Here is a 26,648-nt window from a genome sequence, read left to right on the forward strand (position 1 = left end):
TCATATTCTTCAGTAAGGATGGAAATGTACAATGAAATTAGAGGCACACTTTTGTGCTGCTCACAAAAACTGGCTGGCACATGTTAAATCCCACATCTCAGTAAAGACGGTTTGCCACCTCTACTGCCAATTAAGAATTATCAAAACTTTTTACCATTCTTATATTTTGCACGTACACTTTGACGAAATAAATTTGCACACTACCTCACACTGTTGTCTAACTGTCTTCATGTCATATATCAATACCAGCCATTGAACTACTGCTTGTGCTTTGTATGGCCTGAATCGACTGCAGATAAGATAAAACAGGACTTACCTGTTCAGATTCATTTGTTTTCTTTGTCCTCTTGCTTAATGTAAACATCTCCTGTCATTCTCTTCTTTCTTCTTATTTGTTATTGAACCAGCTGATCTTAATAACTGGTAGAATTATTAATGTATGAATTTTTACTTTCCTTTACAATGTGAACCAATTAACATGAAAATGTATATATCTGTGCTAGTCAGAATGTTTAATATTCTATAAAATGTGTAATTAACCTAAATGTCATAATTTAATATAATGTTTAACTGATTTAATGTAAAATTAAAACGTAAATAAAGGAAGTAATTATTAACAACTGGTTATCCAGCATTACTTAATGTAAACAGTTTACACAAACAACGAATTGCTTTGCGGCTGAAATTGTTGTACACTACCTCTAGTATTGTTATTATTACAATGCTGCTCAACATTTCCTTCGGAGTCTAGCCAATGTAGTGAGCGGTGTGGAAGAAGCTGGAGCTGGAACTAAAAAAGCTGGAAAGGAGACTGATATTCATATGTGATGATTAGACGGCATTTGTAAAAAAGTATTCCACAGTATTTGAAAGCACAAAAAGGTCTTCTGGTAAATTAAAAGAGCCGAAAGATATAAACAAAAGCAATGAAAGATGGTCATGCAGAGGATTAACTTGAGTATTGCAAGACCAGACCACCTAAACTCAAAGTTGACAATTACATTTGCACAAGCAAGAACGAAAAACATTTGGAAAAGGCTACCTATCCAACTGGTCAAATGAGATATTCAAAATTTATGTTTAGATGAATTAAAAAGTCAGCCTGTGATGTATGAATTGAACAGTCAGTGATGTATGAATTGATCAGTCAATGATGTATCAATTGATCGTTCAAAAGAAAATTCCATGAACAAGATCAAACACAAAGACATACATGATTATACATGACTGATAAGGCTATCCGTCACAAAGATAACAAGTTACTAGTCAAGTGGCTGAGATTAGGTAAGTCATACAACTCCTGGATTAATTATATAGCTATTATACTGAAACATTAGATGAAAAACCGTTATACAGTGATGATGAGGTTAAATAGAAGCAAATTATGAAAATAATGAGATAGAACCTAGACCGTCAGTGAGAGTAAGAAAGCCAAATAGTATATATGCAAATAATGATTTTGTAACTTATTATGTATATGTTAATTTCGGTGATGTAAGTGTAACAAATACATATGAGAAGGCTACGCTAAGCAGTGAAGCTGAAAATTGGAAAAAGCTATACATAGAAAAATAGAAAGCTTAACTAAGAATAGAACTTGGAAAATAGTTTAAAAGAGAAAAGATAGAAAAGTTATTGATGTAAGGTGGATTTTTAGAATGAAAAGTAGATGTAAATTCAAAGACAGTCATAGCAGGCAGAGGTTTTCAACAGGAAGAACAGGCAATTAATGTTTATTCACCAACACTAAAAGTGTTAACTTTAAAAATTTTATTATGTTATTGTTGTCAAAATAGTTTCATTATCGATCAGATGTGGTTGAGAAACAGCCTTTTTAATGGGAAAATGATCTCCGAAGTTTATAATAATCAACTTGACTTATTAATATGCAGTAAAGATCAGACTAAGATTAATGAAGTTATCAGAACGCTTCTAAAATTAAAAAAAATGGGAAAAGAAGGAAATATGTAGAAATAAGTAATAATTATGAGGTGAGAAAAAAATTATAACAAGTCAAGAAAACTGTATTAGATCATTAGCAAAAAAAGTAAAATTTAAAATAAACTAAGTTATATACTACAACAACGGAAGTCAATTTAAAATTAGAACCTGCAAATAAAATAGATACTAGAATAAAATACACAAATCTAATAGGTGAACTTTTGTATTTAAGTACCAGAACAAGACCTGACATTGCTTTTAGTGTGAATTATTTAAGCACATTTGAAATTGTTATGATGCAACTTAAAATAGTATTTTATTTAAAATTAATACTGTTATCTAAGTAGTATTTATTTGAAATTAAAATATTACTAATAATACAGTATGCACTAAAAATAGCTATATTTAACAAAAAATTTAAAACTAACTTTCAACAAAAGTGTTAAAAATAAGATTAAGGATTGATTAGTTGATGCTGATCAGGCAAGTGATACTATTCATAGAAAATCAATAACACAGTATGAAATAAGATTGTTAAAAAAAGTCAACATATTGGAAATCTCACAAACAGAGTTCTGTTACTAAATTAACAACGTACACTAAGTACATAGCATTATCCAAGGCAGTAACAGATATTTAATATTTACAAACAATTATTTAACAGTTACAAAGAAAGAAATATTTAATATAGAAATAGATAAACATGTTAACATGTACAAAGATAACTACGGGGTGTTAATTATAGCGAAATATGTCAACTTCCATTTTGTTTACAGAATGTAAAGATATCTAAGGATATTTTATTCCCCTATTAATCGCACAGTCTGGACGTCAATCTCTTGCTGTTGAGTCTTTCTAATTATTGGGCGGATATTTAATTTTTAATGGCGGTTACATATTTGTTTTTATTTTAAAAAGATGGAGTTGGGGACTTCATTCTGTTCTTTTGTGGATCGGGTATGGAAGTATTTTTACTTGGATTATTCCTTGGTAGATTGGAAGATATTTGTATTCTTCTTTCAATGCGATTCCCCTCAAGGCCACTGAAGGCCTTTTGGTGCCAGTGCCTTTCGGTCTAGTAGGAATGCGGGTGAGTGGACCATAGTTTCAATCACTAACCCCTCAGAGGGAGTCACTTGTGGTATATCTGTAGGTGATTAATAACAATTAAAATATAAATATTATATCAAACACACACACACACACACAATGATTTATAAGGAAACATTAATAGTCTTATAAAGAGGAGGATTATTTTTTGTATTCTAAATTGAGTTTTAAATGTTATTCTTCCCCATTACAAACTTTTCAAGGTGATTTATAAATAAGCCTATCATTATTTTAAATAAATTTTATACTATATATTTTCTGGATAATTCAAACTTTTCATGCAAGTAAACTTTCAGTTTTTGTATTTTAATAAAGATCAGATTAAAAAAAAAAAGATCCACATCTGCAGATATTAATGAAAATTTAGAAATAGGGCATTTCAATGCATATCTGTTTATGTTAAGATTCAAATGACTCAATTATGAATTATGAATGACTGTTTTTAATTTTCATGGTAAAATAAAAAAATATCACATCCAAAGAAAAAAAAGTTAAGTAATCTTAAAGAAGTTTTTAAATACAGAACTAAGAGAGTTGATCTTTGAATTATGTAATAATTAATTTTTGTTACAGATAAATTTGCTTATGGAATTTAATAAATTATACAATAGTATAGGCTTATTTTATTATATAAAGCTATAATCAAATTACATTTCAAGATTCATGGTAAACGTAGATCTTCTACTAAAGTTAAAAGTACTAATCTATATTTATTGATTATCAATATTTATCATCTTATCACTACTTAAATGGCATAACGAATTTTAACTTATCTTTATCTATTACATATATATATTCCACATTCTTTATTCTGAAAGCCCAATCATTTTTAAAAAAACATCAAAACATTTTTTTTCAGTGTAAGCAAAAATTTTAACTTCAAAGACAATCATGATTTGCAACTTTCTAACTTTTGAACAAATTTTAATGAATCCTGCGTGCAAAGTGATTATTTAATTATATTTTCTAGCTTACCATTAAATATTTTTTTCTGTGGTTTTATTATAATTGAATTACATGGCTGTATCATAATGAGGGGACATTATGAAACAGATTTTCATTATGTTACAGGTATTCAAATGATCAAAAGCCATTTACCGAACAGAAGCGGATATTGTTAATATATCAACTGTTTTCATAATTTGATTTTAATCTGATTTAGTAGTTAACAAGTAGAAGCTAATTTGAAAGTAAATCGATAGGTAACTAAGTTTCTACTCTACACTGTTTTATCTTTTGATTAATTATGTTAGATTCTAGGAAAGAAAAGTCTTTAATACCAATCAATCATAAAGAAAAGGCAACTTATGATTAATAACTTACTGCCACAGAAATGAATTGTTTAATGTATTTTTTGAGAAATTTAAAATATATTCCATTACAATGTATTCTATCATTGATTTAAATCAGTAATCCCAATATTTTTTCAGCTGTAGAAAAAATATGATATGCAATTCTTTATAATGGCCATTAATCTACTCTTGTAAAGTTTACTTTAACTTACTTTGCACCCATGCATTAATGGGTATCATTATACACTCACTGCATAATGAACTATAATGGGGACATTCTCCCATTTATTAATTATTTTAGTTTAATGTAATTAATCAGGTGACATTAAAAAAGAAAAACCGAAGAAACAAAGAACATTTGCAAGAATATTGGTTGAGAAATTAAACTGAAATTGGGGCTTTGTCTGTCTGCTCCTTCAAGAACATAAAAAGTTAATAATTATAGATTGTATTAAAAATGAAACTATTAATTAACATTAATATTAATGGTATTTAACATTAATACTACAATAACAAAAATGAATTGCAGGCACAAAGTGCTTGGTAGAAAGTAAAAAGTATTTCAATTATTATTGTTATTATTGATTCTTATGTGGTTGCCAATTAATCATCCTCTGATATCCATCAGCATTTGGATTTGCTGTCCTTGTCTAGTAGAAGAGACTTTGTAAAAATATTCTTACTTTTAATACTATTCTAGGCAGTATTTCAATCAGAACTTGAAGAACTAATGTTAGGAATTTCACTCCATTTAGCTTGCAGAAGGTAACTGGATTTCTTATTGTAGAAGCATGGTCACTACAGATAAATTCAAAAATGAGGTAGACTTCTTCCAGTTTTTTACGATATACATACATTTATGGAAGATATGGGTGACGTGAATAAAAATCAGTAATTACTTTTCTTACTTTTTTTTAAGAAATTGCTTATGAATGTGAGAATAAAATATCAGAAATTGGTATACTTTCATCTTATCGGGTATTTCTTTTCCTTATAAGTAATTGCTGATAACTACACACAAATACTGATCCTGCATAAGTAATTTCTTAAAAGGCTGTGAATAAAATGGACAAAATATTTACTTATTCTTATAAGAAATTACATATTGATTTTTAAGGTACCTCCAGACCAACCTTATTATCAGTTACAGCTGCATTTATGAATGTTTGTGATAGAAAAAATTACAAAAAGAGACATTATATCAGTCCAAGTCATTTAATCATTTATGTGACATTTTCCTACTGGATGAAGTAAATGAGAAAAGGGGAGGGGCATTATCATCAAACCAGAAAATGGAAATATTTCTTCAATATCTTGCAAAACTAGGCTTTCACACTGGAGTGGGAGAAGATTTTGGTGTTCACTGGGTGACGTAAACCTGGTTTGAGTAAAATTAGAAAAAGTTCCAAAACATTTTCTTGCTTGTGCCATTTTACACAATTTTGGAAAACTGATGAATGATGTATATGAAATAGCAGATGAAGGAATTCATGTTGATAATGAAGAAATTTTGGAAAATGTTAAGTAGAGGAAGAGTTAGATAGACAGATAATAAGAAGAGGAAAACAGAAGAGAGCTAAAGTAGTAGGTGTACTTACTGAGTTAATAATTGAAATAAAAATCCTAATTTTTAATCCTTTTGTCCTGTGTATTAACATTATCCTTTTCATTTGATTAAAATAAATAATTAATGTTACAATGTAAGAATGTAGTTGTGTCAATAAAAATTAAATCAAAAGTAAATAAAGTTAAAAAGAATTATTAGTAAAAAAAAATCAATAAATAAAAAATAGATAAATACAAAATAAATTAATTAAAAAAGTAAATAATTATTTACATATGTATAGGCTCATATGAATGCATAGGCTGGTAGAAGCTGTGTACGTAGGCTAAAATGTATGTTTGTACATACTATACACGTACATATGTATGAACCTACATATTCATACGTACATATGTAAGTCTAAGTACATCTATTCCTCATATGTATGAAGACCATTAAACGTGCATGGGTTTTTGGTTATTTTATTTATTTTTGTTCTTTTATTTGTTAGTATTTTTTTTTTCATTACGATAGGATGGGATTAAAGAAAACGAATTTTAAGTTACAAAACACATTTGGGAAAAATTGAAATAAGATATGTCGAATTGGTCATTAATTTGGGTTCATTGGAAGATGCAAATGAAGTGGTCAGTTTCCTTGCCGTGATCCGCTTGTTTTTACAATTTTTTGAACTCCAGTAATTCTCTTTTCAATTGTATTTCTTTTCTATTCAATTCTTCACGTTTCATTTGAGTTCTGATGAGCTGTAATTGTCTGAATGAATTTGAACAGAATTTACTCATAACTTACCTGTCATACTTATGTTTTATTACTTGTTATCACCAGATTAGAATTATTTGTTTGTAATAATCTTATATATATAAAAAATTTAATTTTACTTATATTACAGTACAATAATACCTTTAACTTTTTCATTTGATTTGATAATATAAGCAAATCTCTTGTAGCGATAACATTAATAGCTACTGCTCTCTTGAGTTTTTCATCGAATCTAACTGTTGCGGCAGAATGAATAATTATAGTTACGTTTTCTTGAAGTTCTTGTTGATCTGTATTTGAAAGGCCTAACATAGGTTTACTACAATCACCAATAATAAGTGAAACCTTTTCCTTGGCAAGTGGATTCACTTTTGAATAGATCTGTAAAAGATAACAGACATGATTATAAAACAATTATTTTGGAGTAAATGGATCAAACTTTTCAAAAATACAATAATATAAAAATCATCACTATATTAAAAGAAAAAAATCTGATGTGGACACCACATACTTCTTGTATGCCTATTTAAATTACATATACACATTTTTTTTTTAAATTAAAAGTACATAAAATTTTATTTAATAACTTTGATATTTTTCATTTTTTTATTTTTTATTGTTGTTTATTTATTGTAAAGATTTTTTACAATCAGAGGTTAATAATTTTTAATAATCAAATCAATATATTTAAATTAAAAAAATGTTAAAAAAGGGAGATGAAGTCTGATTTGAATCAATGTGCCTTCTCCTTAAAAGATCCAAATATTTCATTAATTAAAATTTAATTTGGCTATAACTCTGGAACCGATGAAAATAAGTACCACTTATGATATATTGTTGAAAAGCTCTGAATGAGGGATTACTGCATTTAAGAAAAAGTCCAAAATCCAAATGTTTCAAAATTGAAACCCCCGTGCATACACATTTTTGGTCCATTTGATTGCAATCAACAGGGGAGTTGAACAACTAGATGTTACAACAGTCCTAAATCCAAAAAATCAAATCCTACGGCTAATCATTTTTGAGTTATGTGAGAACAATATGTACGTACATACGTACAAAACTAGTCAAAATGTATATTTTCATTGAAATCTGAAAACCAAAATTTCACGATCACAATACTTCCTTTACCTCGTACAAGGAAGAACAAATTATGGAAAATATAATTTTCTTTTATGTGTTTGGCCTTTCCGTTGTTCTGTTAATCAAAAAAAACTCTTCGTTGAAAAAAACTATTTGAACAAAATACTGGAAAAAAACAGGTCTTATCTCGTTTTTCCATTACACTAAATTACTTATTTTTTGGGTTTGAAAACAACAGATTCATTTTAATATTTTTCTCAACACAATGGCTGCTGGCTGCAGGATGTTTGGGTTGACAGTAGTGAATACAATATATCATTTAATCAGAAAATGTGATAGTTTTAGGATCCTTTTATTCTGCATTTTAATGTTACAATATTTTCATAAATACGATTTATTTGGTTTTCTTAAGAGTTCGCTTATAGTGTATTAGCATATAGTATATTAGTAAAATAATGGTTTGCTGGACAAACAGTTAGCCAATATCCATGGTAGAGTGGTAGCGTCTTGGCCTTTCATCCAGAGATTTGTGTTTCAGGCATGGCATTCTCCATATGTTACAAAATTTCAAATTCACATCCCATGCAAAAATTTCAAGCTATGAAACATCAAACCAAAAAAAGAATGACTGTTCCCACCAACAAACAGCAAACAGTTGATTTATTTTTTTATTCTTTTTTGGAAACTTTAATGTTTGTTAGAGTGAGCTTAAAGCTCTGATGATTCAGTGTGTTTGTTATGCAGTAGGCGGAAAAACATTTTTACCAAAGTGAAACAATATTTCATTTTTTCTGAGAAACAATGGTTTAGTCAAATTATTTGATATTTTCCAATACATCACTAACGCATACAATCACATTAGTGTTATAAACCAAATAAATTGAATGTAGAGTTTTTAAAACTTATATCTTAACAGTTGTATTATTGCTTTTGATGTTCTTCAGTGACATGCTGTTATTCTCATACTGACACTGAGTGATTTTATTAGTGAAAGGTTTTTTTTAGAGTTAGGCAGAAACTTAGGTAGAAAATGATGGTACTTTTAGAATATTGATGTAGAGCTTTTGTGTGATTATGTTCTTCATATTGTTCAACTCTACGGAAAGGTTAACAGAAAATGAGGGCCTAAGAGATAGTGCAGGGTAAAATAATTTAGTTTTTATGGGATAAAGAAATTAAAAGAGGAAAATTTTATTTTATTGAGAAAATATTTTTATCGTAGTAACTAAGCACTTGAAATTCATTACATAAATTGAATTGGGGCAAATTTCGGTAGAATTCAATGGATTATTGAGTTTCTTCTATCCTACAATAAAAACATCCAAGCAATTGATACAGTAAATCTTTTGAAAAGTAACTCAATATTTATTTCAAATTACTATTTAATACTTATACGTACACTCGATTACATACGAATTAAATGCATTATTAAACATACATTAGCTATATTTAAGATAAATTATCATGTACTACCAAAACAGTGGAAAAACTCTAAAGGAGGGACTTGGATTAGTATTACGTTTTGGATTAGTAATACATTTTGACACACAGAAACAATAAATATGTAAAATAGTAGCAAACAGCAGGAATGAGGTAATTTTGGAAATAATAGGGATGTAGGAACATTTTCCGAATGGATTCTCAAAGATAATGTTGAGGAGTCAAATAAAAAAAAGAAGGAAAATGATGGACTGAAGCAATGTTTCATCTTCTAAAAATATTTCTGATTTTTATCATCCCAGAAATAAAACCGGATCTTTTGTTAAGTCGATGACATTTCATTACACTAATAATTTTTCTTAGCTAATATATGAATATATTATATATAATATTCGTAAAATCTATATTATCGTAGCCTATGTATTTAAATTGTATTATTTAAATCTGATGTTTTCATAATTTTGAAATTTTTTTAGTCTTTGATACATTTGTCTCTGAAAATGATTTTCTAAAATGTTCATTTATAACATTTAAATTGTAGATTTAAAAAACCTCTTTTGAAATGTTAACCATTAATTAAAATATCACAGTATGGCAGAGCTAGTGGAGAGAATATAATTGTAATTAAAGAAAAAAAAAATTAGCATCTGAATTATGTTTTTTACAATTGTTGATTTTGATGCCATTGAATCAGTAAATGAAAATCGATTATTAAATTATTTATTGGTTGAGATTTTACAACCTTATTGGCAAGGAGTAAAAATTGCTAAAGTATGCCATGCCAGTTCAAAATCTTTTGAAACATTGTGTTGCAGTTTAAAAGACACTAAATTGATTGTCAATGGTCAACGGTAACACAAATTTTTGACGATTTTAATTTAGTCATACTGAGATATAGAAATGAGATTATTTTCGTTATTTTTTATAAATCAGCAAGATGCTTCTATAACAGACTTATAAGCGCTGTTTCAAGCTTTTTTTTTGTATTAATATCAGGTTTTAATATTTTTTATGAAGTATTTTCTGATCATTTTCCCATTCCCATGAGAGTTAATATACTTAAAATCAATTTGAAATAGTGTTAACTTTGTTGCCAAAGCTAAAATTATTATTGGATTTTAAGTAATCGAATGAACAAAAAGTTAATTACTTGATAAAACGTAGGTGTTTTCATCGAATATAGAATTTGATACAGTTTATGATAGTTCTTACAGATATTATTTCTGCGTGAAGAAGGTACAGGAAAAAACTGGTTTGATGCATACAGTTGCAAGGCTCATTTCTGGGTTTATTAAGTATCAAAATTGAACAGGATACAAACTCACTTACTATTAAAAATCAATATTAACAGAAAAAAATTTGTATAAATAATTTAAACATAAAAATATACATTTAAAAAAAATTTTAAGGCATTAGGCGATAAAGAATTATTTTAGAAACATGTAAGGACTTTTAAGAAAAATGCAACTTTTAACTGATAACAGTACGTCAGTGGAATCCTAGCGATTGCATTTTATAAATTTTCTCAATCTCTTCTTCAGATGTGTTAAAATACCCTAATGTTAGAATAACCGCAGAAATTTGTTGTTGAAGATAAATTGTTAGATGAATTTATCAGACATGAATGTTTTTAAAGTATTAAAGATAATGAAGCTACTGCAAGGATCGTTTTATTTATGATGAGTTTTTGAAAAATGTGCCGCTTAATTTCCAGGATAAGAACTTTATAATAACATTAGAAGATGATAAAATTCCTGAAAGTTGCTAGAAATTAATAATTTTCCACATATATAAAAAAGGAGATAGTAATTAAATAATTATCTCGTTCTTTAATGAAATTGGTAAGGTGTTTACAAGTCTGTTGCTAGATGGGCTCAAAAGGTGGGTCTATAACCAAAAATAATAAAAGAATCTGGTCGGATTTCAGAAATCATCAGTAAAATCAACAATATATTTTTATCAATGAATATAGTCAGTATTAAGCTAAGCACCAAGTATAAAATTGGCCTCTTCAGTGGCCTGGTTATTGCTGTCTTTGACCACTTCGATCAGTTCAAGACAAAAATAACAATATTTCAATTTATTTATACTACTAAAAATTAGCAACATATTATAATACGATTATTAAAGCCATGAGCTGTCTACAGTTACTAGCTAGATATATTTAATTAAATTAAGAATTTAATTTGGTAGAATACATGTCAATAGAAAATGGTTGTAATATAAAAGACAATATATATTTATATCAGACAAAAGTATAATTCTGTACTGTTGGTGGAAAACTGTGTTATACTTTTGTCTTTGATATAATGGTGTAGAGGGGAATATGGACAAATACAGTAACAAAAAATGAATTGATTTTGCTAATTAATATATATATATATATATTACAAAACAGAAACAATAAAAACAAACAAATAATAAATAAAACAAAAATAAATAAGATATTTAATAAAAAATTGAATCATAATATTTATAAAAAAGCATATTATATTTATTATAAGCAGAGCTTATAAAGTTAAAAAAAACAAAAAAAAACTATAAAAATCCTCTTTAAGAATGACTAAAGAAATTAAAAAAACCCTTACAGACATATACTACATGAAATTGTTCTTTTATTAAAATGATTTTCACTCAATCTGAAAGTGATAATTTTTTTTTTTAATTTTAAATTGTAAATATTATTATTATTTTTTACGTAAACCGTTAACAGATCTACATATGTAATTCTAATTTCCATTTAATTACACAAACTTAAATTCACATCTAAGGCCAAAAGTAACAAAAAAATAAGTTAATACTTTTTCAGGAAAATATTAATAAAAAATTAAAATAAATAAATACTTACAAAATGTTCAAATTGCTCTTTAAGCCGTTCTCTTTGATCTTTATCTTTTTTTGGTCGCACTATTAAGTATAACTTTTGGAAATTTTGACAAGATCTCATAAGCTTTTCTATGATAACTTTACCTAAAAATCCTGTGCCCCCAGTAATTAGTATTGTTTCTTTTTCATAAAATTTTTGTATTGGAGTTTCTGATAAACAGGTGTTCATGATACTTTTTTGGCTGCTTCTTTCAAATAAAGGCTTATTAAAAGTATAAATTTAAAATTCAATAAAGTGTATATGTTATCATATAAAATTGAACAATGAAAAGTAATTGTTTTTTTTTCTAGAAAACTATGGGAAAAAATTAATGATTCACATTTTACAAAATTGCATTACAAAAAACTATATTTCCCATAATTAATTATTTAATTGCAGATAGCAGATAACAGATTAGCATTTTAATTAAATTTGCATGTATTATTTATATTACTATTATACATCAAATAAATTACATATAATTATGTTAAAAATGCATTGTTATGTACAATATTAAAATAGACACATCTTTAATACTAATTAACAACTAACAAAAAATTTACAAAAATCTTTTTATATACAAAAATTTACAAAACCTTTTTGTCTATAAAAAATTGAAAAACTGTTAATATTGATTTTTAATAGTAAGTGAGTTTGTATCCTGTTCAATTTTGATACTTAATAAACCCAGAAATGAGCCTTGCAACTGTATGCATCAAACCAGTTTTTTCCTGTACCTTCTTCACGCAGAAATAATATCTGTAAGAACTATCATAAACTGTATCAAATTCTATATTCGATGAAAACACCTACGTTTTATCAAGTAATTAACTTTTTGTTCATTCGATTACTTAAAATCCAATAACAATTTTAGCTTTGGCAACAAAGTTAACACTATTTCAAATTGATTTTAAGTATATTAACTCTCATGGGAATGGGAAAATGATCAGAAAATACTTCATAAAAAATATTAAAACCTGATATTAATACAAAAAAAAAGCTTGAAACAGCGCTTATAAGTCTGTTATAGAAGCATCTTGCTGATTTATAAAAAATAACGAAAATAATCTCATTTCTATATCTCAGTATGACTAAATTAAAATCGTCAAAAATTTGTGTTACCGTTGACCATTGACAATCAATTTAGTGTCTTTTAAACTGCAACACAATGTTTCAAAAGATTTTGAACTGGCATGGCATACTTTAGCAATTTTTACTCCTTGCCAATAAGGTTGTAAAATCTCAACCAATAAATAATTTAATAATCGATTTTCATTTACTGATTCAATGGCATCAAAATCAACAATTGTAAAAAACATAATTCAGATGCTAATTTTTTTTTTCTTTAATTACAATTATATTCTCTCCACTAGCTCTGCCATACTGTGATATTTTAATTAATGGTTAACATTTCAAAAGAGGTTTTTTAAATCTACAATTTAAATGTTATAAATGAACATTTTAGAAAATCATTTTCAGAGACTAATGTATCAAAGACTAAAAAAATTTCAAAATTATGAAAACATCAGATTTAAATAATACAATTTAAATACATAGGCTACGATAATATAGATTTTACGAATATTATATATAATATATTCATATATTAGCTAAGAAAAATTATTAGTGTAATGAAATGTCATCGACTTAACAAAAGATCCGGTTTTATTTCTGGGATGATAAAAATCAGAAATATTTTTAGAAGATGAAACATTGCTTCAGTCCATCATTTTCCTTCTTTTTTTTATTTGACTCCTCAACATTATCTTTGAGAATCCATTCGGAAAATGTTCCTACATCCCTATTATTTCCAAAATTACCTCATTCCTGCTGTTTGCTACTATTTTACATATTTATTGTTTCTGTGTGTCAAAATGTATTACTAATCCAAAACGTAATACTAATCCAAGTCCCTCCTTTAGAGTTTTTCCACTGTTTTGGTAGTACATGATAATTTATCTTAAATATAGCTAATGTATGTTTAATAATGCATTTAATTCGTATGTAATCGAGTGTACGTATAAGTATTAAATAGTAATTTGAAATAAATATTGAGTTACTTTTCAAAAGATTTACTGTATCAATTGCTTGGATGTTTTTATTGTAGGATAGAAGAAACTCAATAATCCATTGAATTCTACCGAAATTTGCCCCAATTCAATTTATGTAATGAATTTCAAGTGCTTAGTTACTACGATAAAAATATTTTCTCAATAAAATAAAATTTTCCTCTTTTAATTTCTTTATCCCATAAAAACTAAATTATTTTACCCTGCACTATCTCTTAGGCCCTCATTTTCTGTTAACCTTTCCGTAGAGTTGAACAATATAAAGAACATAATCACACAAAAGCTCTACATCAATATTCTAAATGTACCATCATTTTCTACCTAAGTTTCTGCCTAACTCTAAAAAAAACCTTTCACTAATAAAATCACTCAGTGTCAGTATGAGAATAACAGCATGTCACTGAAGAACATCAAAAGCAATAATACAACTGTTAAGATATAAGTTTTAAAAACTCTACATTCAATTTATTTGGTTTATAACACTAATGTGATTGAATGCTTTACTGATTTATTATAAAATATCAAATAATTTGACTAAACCAGAAATGGAAAATAATTTGTTTTCAGAAATGGGTACAAGCACTACTGATTGCATCAGGCATACATCTAAGATTTTTTTTTTAATTTAAATATTGTCGGATTGAATTATCTGATGTGATTCAGAATTTGGTTAAGGAGTCTAAGTGCATGAACGTTGTTTGTACCGAACTGAAAACAAAAACACAAGACTACCGCTATTTATATTTAGCGGTGCCTGAAACCAATCAAGATTTTTATTCAGGTCTTTTGGTCTTTAGCCACCCTGTATATTAGTTCTTCCTTTTTATAATTAATTCTCTTACATCCACACAGAAGTTGGAAAATTTAATTTGTGATAATAAATCCAATAAAAATTCCAGTTTATAATTGTTGTGGTGGGGGGGGGGGGGATAAATTAAGTACAAGAATGTAAGGGCTGTCTCTACATTCTCAAATTAATTAATAATTTTACATCTATCGCCACTTATTATGATTTTATTAATGTTATTGAATCACAAGTTTTCCAAAAAGGATTCATCTTTAATAGCAATAGTCGATTAATGAACTTGAAATAAAAAGTTATTCAAAGTGTTTTTCTTTTTCAATATTTGTTTATCCATAAAAAACTGCATACATAATACGACTAAGAGTTTTAGCAACTTAGCCACCAAGAATTTCTATCGAATAAATGTCTAAATTAAGAAAAAATTAATTATTGCAATGTTACACCATTTTTTCTCAAAATGTGTTTTATTTTAACAGAAATTAAAATAGAATGCCAAAAAAGCGCTTAATATAAAATTTTAAACAAAACTAAACTCAAATAATAAAAACAGCAATTAAATTGTAATTTTTCAAATGTGCAAAAGACTTGAAAGAGTACAAAGAATGAAACATAACTTTTTTAAAAATAATATATTATTCTTTAATCTAAGAAAGAATAGAGCTTTTTTCATTACTCCATGAACGAAAAGCCACAGTAGTACCAAATATATATTTACTGAAAATTTAGTGAGTGTTTTATCAACATTTTTTTATAAATTGTGAAAGTTCAATTACAAAAATATGTTGTAACCTAGGATTTTCCTGAAATGCTAGATTACATTTCAAGCATTACACAGTTTATCATAATTTTATTACAATCGATAATCAAACGCTAAGCTTATCATCATTATTAAACATTTATTACACTTATGTTTATTCAAATCTAAATTATAAAATCTTCTATTGCTACTCCCTCAAAAAATCTGAATGAGTTTTTAACATACAAAATGTGATTGATGTATTCTATCTTAAACTTATGCATGTGTTAATATTCATAAATGGGGAATCTTTGAAGTGTCATTTTTCTTTAAAAAAAAAAAAAATTATATACACTTTTGCTGAACTAGAATTTTTCTGTATAACTCAACATAATAATTCGGCTTTAGAGAAAGAGCCTATCTGTTGTTGTATTATTAATTAATATTATAATTATTATTAACTATTATTAAGTATTTAAAATTATTAAATTATTATTAAGTTAAATTATTGACTATATTTTTCACAGCATTATTTATTCATGCAATAGCCTGTTAAAATATTGTTGATAGCATGTGTAAAGATAATCTAATTTATATTCTTATCCAGTAAACCTCAAGATTATCTTAATGTAATTTGTTACCATAATGGATCTTATTTCAAAAGCAGACACATTCCTAAATTTTCATTTTCTGAATTACTAATACGTATCGTTATATACATTATTTATGGGTTGAGTAATAATATACAGCATTAAATTGCTAAAGCTTCGTATTATAGTAATTAATTGTATTTAGACCTGTCTTATTTTATCATATTTATATTGCTGGCTGTGTACAAGTCAGTGCAGTTAATTATTTCAATCATGTACTGTGTGACTGTCACAGCAAACATTTTTCACTATTTATTTTCCTTCAACATAGATTTGATAACTTAATCCATGAGGTGCCAAATAAACAATATGCTGTTTGTTTTTAAAATCCAAAGGGAGTTTACATAGTCCTAGTTTTTGGGTACAGGGTCATGAAATGTCTCATTCAAGAACAAGATTTATTTGGTTTTTGAAATTATTCAATCTTGCCAATTAGCTTAAGAGTATATTATTATTGATAAAACAACAGTTTGCTGGGAAAATTACCAGTTTTCAGCTAACGGCAAAAAGTTTATTCACCTTATCTGTTTTCATTAACTTAACATCCGTTGGAATGGATTGACAGCTCTCTTTGGAAAGTCAATTTATTTGGAAAACTTTATACCAAACAGAAACAACAATCATTTTTTTTTCTGAGAAACAATAATTTAATCAAACTGTTTGATATTTTTCAACTCATCACTAGTGCAAAGGCGAGTTGTAACAGTTCAGATTGTTTTATGGAACAGTGCATGGCTGCAATCCAGCCAACTGTAATTATAAGTTGTTTGCTTCCTGTACGCATGGAATAAGGAATGTACCAGATTTAAGTTTTGTAACGAAGAATTTGGTGTAGATAGAGGCACTGTAACTGATTGGTAAAATTTTGTAAGGAATGTGTCTATATTTTTTCTAGCTAGACAACATGTTTAACACATATTTAAAATGTGTATTTAATCAAAAGTATGAAATTATTAAAATTTGTAAGTAAATAAAGGAAGTACTTAATGTATACAGTTTACACAACCAACGAATTACTCTGTGGCTGGAATTGTACATCCAATAATAACTGTAATCCAGTAATAAATAAGTGGGAATGGTTTGATTGTGGAAATAGATGAATTTTTTTTCAAGATGAAAATACAATAGGGGATGGTTTATGCTCAGCAGCGGGTGTTTGTGGGAATTTGCAGAGAAACAAAAGTTTTTTATTTGCAGTTCCAGATCGAATAAAAGATAAGTAGTGTTATAAAGAAGTGTATTAGATCTGGTTTCTGATTGCTGGCAGAGTTAAGATGATACACCTAATTTACAAGGTTACAGTTTTGTCATAATTATGAATAATTGTAACACAATAAATAAAATTAATTTGTCTATGATACACAAATAGTTAAAAAATTAATTAAAAATTATAATTACAACCATTGTAATTCTAATTACAAATTGTAATTAGTTGTAATTACAACTCTTCTGTAAGAGTTACAGAGAATAAATGAGTTAAGTAGATTTCCCACTCAGTTAATCTATAGATAACAGGTGATTATTTCTGATAGAATAAGTTTATGTAGTGTGGGATCTACTTTTTATTACTGTTCTCAGGCAATTAAAATAAAATCTCACTTCTTAATTAGTTTATAACCTAACTAGCCTCTTCGGTAACACATCTTTATAAGAAGTAATAAAAAAATAAGGCCTTCTAGTAAATATTTTTGAAATAATTATAATAATCAGAAACAAAATGTTCACGACACTATCAATTTTGAAATTAAATCTGACTAAAACTGAACTGTTGTGTGTTACATAAATGACTAGAAAAAAGTAAAAAGCATTTAAAATATTTTAAACATTAAAACATTGTAAAATATTTCTTTGACATCAGATAAAAACTTCAAAGTGAACTGAAGTTTGATAATGAAACTTATATTACTGTTTCAACTGCCAGTACAAATCAAGTCAACCCATCTAGCATTTAAATCAATATAAAAGTAACTGACTGCACTAGGATTTGAACCTTAGAATTCTTGACTTCATCAGCTGACTTGTGATGAGTTCCACTAGACTAACCTGGTGGGTTAAATGAGACCACTGAAATAAGCACCCAGGTGCGTTCCTAGTCAACCAGGTTGCTACACTATCTATGTGTTTATAACAGCATCAAACCTCTTCAGCTACCGTCTGCAGGACCAAAAGTCTTAGAAAGCCAGCAACCATGTTTCACTAACTTCTGGGGGCAGATATATAGGACATTGACAAACTCTGCATCAGACATAAAGCTGAATTAGCCAAACCAAGTCGAGCCAACTTGTCTCTAAAAGCACCATGTCCTGAAAAATACTGCGTAATATGTTGAATGGGGGAAATCATCCTTACAACGTACATACTTTTCATGTCAAGGAAAATACCATGTGTAATGGCCATCAGACAATTCAGTCCACCTGATCTATCATAAATGGGAAAACTTTGGTCCTCTAATTCTTTTATGCATCCAGAGGTTAGTTGGCCTAACTTTTTGACATTATAACGTGATTGGTGTTCAATTGCAAGGATATAAATGGGCTTAACACCAGAAATAACAAGGATTGCCTTATATGAGACAGTCCTATACCTAAAAATTACAGATAATATGATGAAATGCTGGACTCTTAATAAAATATTCCTATAACATTTATACCTCATTTCAGACAGGTGCTATATACAGCATTATAGCTTTACATACATCTTTATAAGCAGGCAAAACCAGGAGCTAACTCAAGGTTCCCCAGGGCATATCCCTGGGCCGCAGCTTTATTTGCCTCGATCGTTTTGCTTACTGTTTCCGTCTAACTAGGGTGTTCTGGCCCCTGTTCATCTTCATAACCAGTGACTCCTGGTGGTCTTCCGCTGGGCTGCGGCTTTGCTCACTGTTCCTGTCCAGTTAATGGGTGTTCCTGACTCCTAATCAGCGTTTACACAAGAGCACTGAGCCATCCTCTTTTTTGTCCGCTCATTCCTTGGTCGCCAACACGGGGGTTGGGGCAACACAGGTGATGACATATTTCTAGAACATGAAGCAGCTTGGAGGAAATGAAAAAAGGGTTGGCCAAAAGTCAAACCTAGAAATTAACCTTCTAATATAAATGAGCCGTTTCTGCATAGGAACATCAATGGATGTTTGTCAAACATCCTTGAACTCCTATGCTTGATACATGATGTGTGAACCCTACTTGTATATATCTGTAAAAAACACATCTTCCTCAAGATATAAATTCCAGTTTTTACATTTATCAGCAAGATGAACCACCAAATTCAAGAGTTACGCACTAAAAATGATGAATATTAGTGGTTACTTAATTAACCAAATTAATCAGTATCTTCATGAAAGGTATATAGAGGTAAAAACGGTAGAAGGCACGTCGACCTTTCAAATATTTGGAGGAGTTCCACAGGGGTCTGTACTCGGACCCCTCCTCTGGAATATATTCTACGACCAAGTTTTTAGGCTTCACTATCCTGAAGGAGTATTTGTGGTTGGTTACGCCGATGATATAGTCGTCTTGGTAGAAGACAGAGATATAGCGAATCTTGAAAACAAAGCCAATCGGGCTTTGAGCTTGATAGATGAGTGGTTGGATAGGAACCGATTACAAATATCACCAGCTAAATCCAATTGTATATTATTCTCCGGCAGAAGAAGAATAAGGCACATCAATATAGAGATACGAGGAGAACGTATCATAGAAGTAAACAACGCTAAATATTAGGAGTGATATTGGACAAAAGTCTCAAATTTGGGGCCCACGTGGAAATGATTTGCAAAAGGGTAGCCCCTTCTATAAAAGCATTGCGGAGTCTATTTAGCAATCATAATGCACTTAGATTGGCGGTCAGAAGACTGATAGCAGCAGCCACGACCTCTTCAATCCTGTACGTGGCCCCTGCGTGGGGGAACGCAATGAACACGCAAAATCACAAATCTAAGTTGAGAAGCGTACACAGGCTAGCATTATTACGGGTAGCAGCGGGTTATTGCACAGTATCATATGATGCATTATGCGTATTGACTGAGGTGTCACCTATTGAATTGCAGGTCAAGGGATGTAAGTTGAGATCTGTAGGAATGGCAAGAAATGAAGTGGAAGCTACTATAGTGAGTGACTGGCAAGACATATGGACTGGGTCGCAGGTTGGGGAATGGACCAGACGGTTAATTTCAAATATAGAAAACTGGATAGGTAAGAAACGAGGAAACCTAGATTTTTATGTAACGCAAATGATGACCGGACATGGCTCATTTGGACAATACCTGAACAGAATCGGGAAAAAGTCAACACCACAGTGGCGTAGAAGAAGTAGACAACGCAGAACATACGGTCTTCAGCTGTCGTAGATGGGAACGTAATAGGAACAAAATAACAGCAAATAATATAACACCAGAGAATTTGATTAGCTGGATGGTACTCAACGAGACAAATTGGGATTGGTTTGTTAAGTTCGCAGGAGAGGTACTCAGAACAAAAGAAGAGGAAGCGACAGGAGTTGTAACTACAGAGTAGGGAAGGGAGGACAGTCCCTCCTCGGAGGGCCCGTATGCCTAGGTATGCGGGTTCCAGTGATGGGGAGGGAACTCCTGGGGAGACAATGGGGAAAGAGAAAAGACCGAGTTCCGGCCGGCGGTGTGGGTTCTGGGGATGCTTCTGTGCTTTCTGGGGCTTTTGCACCGCTGGTTTGAGGCGTGGCATCAAGACCGAGACCCGGTCCCCCGCAGAGGGGGTGAGGGACGGCATAGCCGGACCTTGTCTCCGAAGCGGGGGATTAGTGGCAGGCAATTAAAAAAGTAAAGATCCGAGACCGGGGAGGCTAACCTGCCGTGCCGCGTGTACAACCGGTGGGTGGGGGACGCCTCCTTAGAGTAAATGGACACGTCCCTGGACCGCATATACTTAAGTGGATGTCTGGCCAAGGGATGTAGGGGAAAAAAAAAAAAAAAAAAAGTCGTACAAGGAAGTCATTGTGTCCACATCAGACTTTTTTGATAATAAACTAATGTTGTTACAATATTGCTATTACAGCAATTAGTAAGAAGAAATAACTTGAATTTCTTCAGAATATTTGGGTTTATGATGTGAAAATTTTAAGGCATTGTTTTTATTCAAACATAAAAGCTCAAAATCCATGTGGAGTTGATTATTCTTTAAAAACGTTTTTGGCAAGAAAACAACAATGTAATTTTTTTTTTTATTGCCCTGGTAACACTTAGTAGTTTGTTTACCATCATTATATACTTTTTCAAATATTTCTTTCTTATTTATGATAATATATGTCCAATCTTGGCATTTTTGTATTTTATTCCTGATTTAATACAAATCTATGTAAAATATTTATAAAATTACAGTGGTATGTGTAAAGATATGTTTTTATTTTATGTTAAAGACTTTATTCTGTATTATCACATGGGTATTAACTACATGTGTAAATACATATTTTATATGTGCATATAATTTATTTCTTATATTATAAAAATATTAGGCTTTCTGCTTCTGTAAAATTTCCACTGTGGTTATAAATACTGAATGAGAGAACAACATATATGTCAAACTGATGGGCTAGATTCTAACAAATGAGTTTAAAAAAGAGAGACCTGGAATAATTAAAGACAATATTTTTCTAATAGATTTTTATTCAATACTGAAGATGCATATACAAGCAATGTTTTCTAAATATTTATGGTTGGAAAGTAAAAACTGACAATAATATGAGATTTTTCTCATGTTATCAACGTTTTATTTTTTATTTTAGTACCATGTCATGGCAACTTGATATTGAATGTAGTGGAAGTAAAAATGGTATCTAGTTTTATACATACTTTCTTTCTTTTCCATGTTTAGCCTCCGGTAATTATCTTTCAGATAATACTTCAGAAGATGAATGAGGATATGTATGAGTGTAAACGAAGTGGTCTTGTACAGTCTCAGTTCGACCATTCCTGAGATCTGTGGTTAATTGAAACCCAACCACCAAAGAAAACTGGTATCCACGATCTAGTAGTATTCAAATCCTGTTAAAATAACTGACTTTACTAGGACTTGAACACTGGAATTCTTGATTTCCAAATCAGCTGATTTGGGAAGATGCGTTCACTACTAGATCAACTCGGTGGGTTAATTCTATACATAGTAATTTTTCCAAACTTAACTTATTACTGGGGATGGAAAGTTATTCATCACTGGAGTAATAATATTTCTCAATTTAAAACTACATTAGCCTATTTATGAAAAATCTTTTTATCATAACAAGAAACTATATAGAGTTTAGTGTAGAAATAAAAGTTGTTTTTATGAACCTCCACAATCCTACTAGTTACTTTTATTGTAACATAAAAAATTATGACTTTCTAAATGTATTTTTAATCTGTGTCAACAACTCATTACTGATTAATAAAAAAATAATTAGAGTCATAAATTGTTAATGTAGATCTTTAGAAGATTGTCACAGATTCAAATTTCCTTACTCATGTCAAATATCAATTGACTTTCTTTTGTGGTCTATTTATATAATTATCTGAAAATCAATATTGAGAGGCAAAATAAATGTTTGAGGTTATTTTCTTTGAAACTAATTTCTTGAGCAATACTTTATGTTTTTTTGAAATCAACAAACTTTACCTGTTTTCTTGTAAAAGCACATTGCAAATGTAATATAATTTCATGTGTAAGTATACTTTTTTAAACACTGCAAGTTTCTTAAGTCTGTTATTATTGTTATTGCTTATCATATATATATTTGTGGGTTTTGTGTGTATGTATATATACATATTTCTGTGTAGTATGTATATATTTAAATTCCATTAAATATAATTTAATAGTTCAGAGGAATAATAAAAACCTTAAAAAGATTAATTTCAAAAATATATAATTATATTTTTTGAAATGCTATCTGATTGCTTGGCTTTAATTTTTATGTAGCTATGGATTTTCAAGCAAGATAAGGATTTAAAAGCATTAAAAAAACATAAAAAATAGAATAACCAGTTACTTGTTAAATATGTAGTTTTTGTTATAAAGTTAGTTTTTCTTTATTCAGACTTAATTTTTTATTTTTATTGTGGTCATAGCAGAAAATTTTTTATTTTCAATGCAATATTTGTTTGTAAGAATAACATTTTGTTACAAATAAATGAAATTTTAGCTTTATAAAATAAAATCTATAGTAATTTTATTGGTTAGTGACCAAAAAATTAAACAAATTATTGATGGCATTTGCAGGACCCTACCCTTACAGGATAAAAAATGTTTTATTGTCTTTTAAAGGATGGAAACATTAATTTAAAAAACTAATAATAGTTTATTTATAAATCAACAATAGTCTGACACCTAAAAAACAGTTACTGATGAATAATACTGAATTTATATTATGTGAAAAATGCCATGCCTGACAAAGACTCAAACCTGGAACCTCTGGATTTAAACCATGGAAATCGGCAAAAATAATAATAATAATAATGTGCCCATGTATATTGGTGTATGGGAGCCCTGAAAGCTTCGGTGAGTAGGGGCCTGGAGTTAGTGCAGAAATTGCACATTCGCTCTCTGCCAGCACATATACTATTTCCACTGGAGTACCAGGTCAGACCTCCAAGGTTAGTAACCTTGGATTGGAGGTTTACCCCAGCGGCTAGCCTTGCTACAGAAGAAGGGATCAATTATCATGCAGAATCTTCAACTCAACATGGCAAAGGGTGGATGTAAACACTCTCAGCAAAGAGGAAATGTAGTAATTATACTGATAGAATTAGAAAAGATTTGAGGAGTCAACAAGCTTTCTTTAGTAACAATGCGTCCAAAAGACAAAAGACATCTAGTAATGTCTTGGTGAGAGAGAATGGAAACTTCCAGAAAGTTAGCCCATCCTTAATTGCTCAGGAGATAAATTGTGCTTACAGTCCTGTCAAGGAAATTCACAAGATGTTCAATGGTCTTTACATCAAAACTGTATACGACAGTTAAAGCCATAAAGCTCAAGATTTAAAGATCAGTGAGTTCCCTGTGTCTGGTCTGTTCAACCACATAGTACTCTTAACTTATCGAAAGGAGTTGTTTGCCGTGATCTTCTTAATTATACCAAACTGGAAATAGTGGAGGAAATGTCAAGCCAAGGAATGATTAAATGTTGCAAGTTAACCATGACAAGAAATGGTGACATTCTTCTTTCTGCATCACATGTGTTAACGTTCAGCAGGCCTAATCTGCCTGAGAAAGTATGTGCTGGCATACATAGTGTAGATGTGTGTGCGTTTATACCACAACTCATGTGATATTTTAAGTGTCAATATTTGGGACACACTGCGGTCATTTGGTTTACACTGCGGTAAACAATCATGATAACCGCTCCATCTAGGTCAGCATCACCTGGTGCCAGCCGCAAGAAATCACTGGTATCTGAAAAGGAAGAAGATATCATGTCTGAGTCAGACACCCCAATATGAAAGGTGGAAGCCATAAGGATGATGGAGGAAAAATGTAAGAATGGATGGCTGAAAGGAAAAAAGGCGATAAATAAATATATGTTTATTAATCAAGATTTTAGAGTTTTGTAGTATTATTTTATTATTGAAAATCATTTAATAATCTATTTTTTTAATATCAAAGATTGAAAGTATTTTAGTATTTTTTTTTTTTTGTTAGGGAAAAGGCTTAATGACCAAAGTAGTCAATGACCATAACCCCAAAGAAGAAAAAATAAATAAATTATAAAATTTTATTTAAAATTTTTTATTATTTTTTTTTAGTGAAATGTATAAAAAATGGGTTTCCAATTCCTTAAACAAAGCTTGTGCAGCTTTTCTTTAAGAACAGGTTCAAAAATTATAGCTTGGATTTCTCTGGTAAGTAATTTTTGAGTATCATATTATAATTAAACATAGGCATATGACTTGATTAAATAATTTATCAATATCTCCTTCCTACAAAATGAATTCTTTTAATAAGTTTTGTGATTTTATGAAAAGCAATTATTTATTTTTTACATATGTTTTTTAAAAGCTTATGCACTTATTAGAGATAATATTTATATTATCTGATTGTTTCTTTGTAATACAACTTTTTCTTAAGAGCTATTTTAAAAAAATTACTGACTTAGGTTGAGCATTCTTCACTCATATCCATTCTGAAAAACATCAATTTTAACACCCATTGACTAAAACAAAGAAATTCCCTAATCCTACAATTAGTTAAGAAATCTCATTTGAATTCTTCCTCAGCCTCAAAATTTTGTAAAACATAATTTTTAAATAAACATATAGTTGTCATTTGTAGCTAAGTCAGTAATGATACTGGCTGTGCTGTAGTTTGCTCTGACTTCAGTTATGTCTCTTATTAAATTAACGGAGTTGCAATCTCTACAAGTTACCATCTGAAGAATCTAGTTAGTTGTATTGCCAGAGATTTAGATAATAGTTTGGTTATTTGAAATAAATTCTTTGGTAATAATAATAATCTTAATGGTAACAAAAACAAACAGTACAGTTTTTACTTGTAAGAATTTGTAATGAAGAAATATAAAGTTTTTCTTTGGGATATTAATGACATGTTGCAAGGCTATATTATAAACTTAGTTGTTACTACCAGTTGTGATCCTGGAATAAACAATTTTGCCTCCAATTGTAAAGTTGACCAATCAAAGAAAAAGCATTAATTCTCATGGATGAGCTTCTGAACTTTTGTGATATTTTGAGGTTAAAATGGTGTTATAAAGGCACAGATCAAGGGCTACAATGTGGTCATCAATTAGTGTTTGACATCTTGAAATTTAAATGTCATCAAAACAGAGAATTAAATCCTGTGACTTCTTAAAATTTGTTATACATTTGCCAAGGCTCTGCTTTATTTTCCAGAGGTTTTCAAAAAATATCTCTGAAGACTTTTTTATAGTTATCTGGAAAATGCTAGAAAATGTCTTCTTAATAATGGCCAAATGATCATCATTATTTCCTTACTAGCCAACCAATTTACAAAGCATATTAACTAATAAAAATCTCAAATTTAAGATTTTAAATTACTTGAAATATTTACTGCAACCTGTTCACCCGTTCACAATTTACTGTGTATTATTTAGTTGGTAATGTTATGAACATCCTTATATTTTATATTAAAATATTGGCTAATTTTTTTTTTGTTTAAACAGCTGTTATCTTTAACATTGTTAATCTCATTTTGTGCTATTGAATACACAGTAAGAATGGGAAGAGTTCCGCTGAAACCTGATGAATATCCAATCATTAAGGCAGGTAAAATTAGTTCCATTCACTTTTTTCAAATCATAATTTACAAAAGTTTTTCTTGTTTATAATTATGAATAGGGGAAACTGCCTAGTTAGACC

The 26,648-nt window shown here is 29.3% G+C and overlaps 1 protein-coding gene across 4 annotated transcripts in view; it reads right to left on the reverse strand.

The window, feature by feature from the left end:
- Positions 1–12,318, reverse strand: part of LOC142331535 (fatty acyl-CoA reductase wat-like) — a 52,120-nt gene extending 39,802 nt beyond the window's left edge. For all 4 annotated transcript variants that reach the window (XR_012758030.1, XR_012758031.1, XM_075377522.1 and 1 more), the window contains exons 1-2: positions 12,038–12,318; positions 6,808–7,047 (exon numbers count right to left, since the gene is read on the reverse strand). Coding sequence is in view for 2 of the 4 variants with exons in the window: in XM_075377522.1 (XP_075233637.1) it covers positions 6,808–7,047; positions 12,038–12,244 (447 nt within the window). In the remaining 2 variants the exon portion in view is untranslated. The remainder of the gene's footprint in view (positions 1–6,807; positions 7,048–12,037) is intronic.
- Between the last annotated feature and the right edge of the window lie 14,330 nt (positions 12,319–26,648).

The sequence above is a fragment of the Lycorma delicatula genome, chromosome 10, assembly GCF_047948215.1.
Source record: "Lycorma delicatula isolate Av1 chromosome 10, ASM4794821v1, whole genome shotgun sequence".
Classification (NCBI taxonomy): domain Eukaryota; kingdom Metazoa; phylum Arthropoda; class Insecta; order Hemiptera; family Fulgoridae; genus Lycorma; species Lycorma delicatula.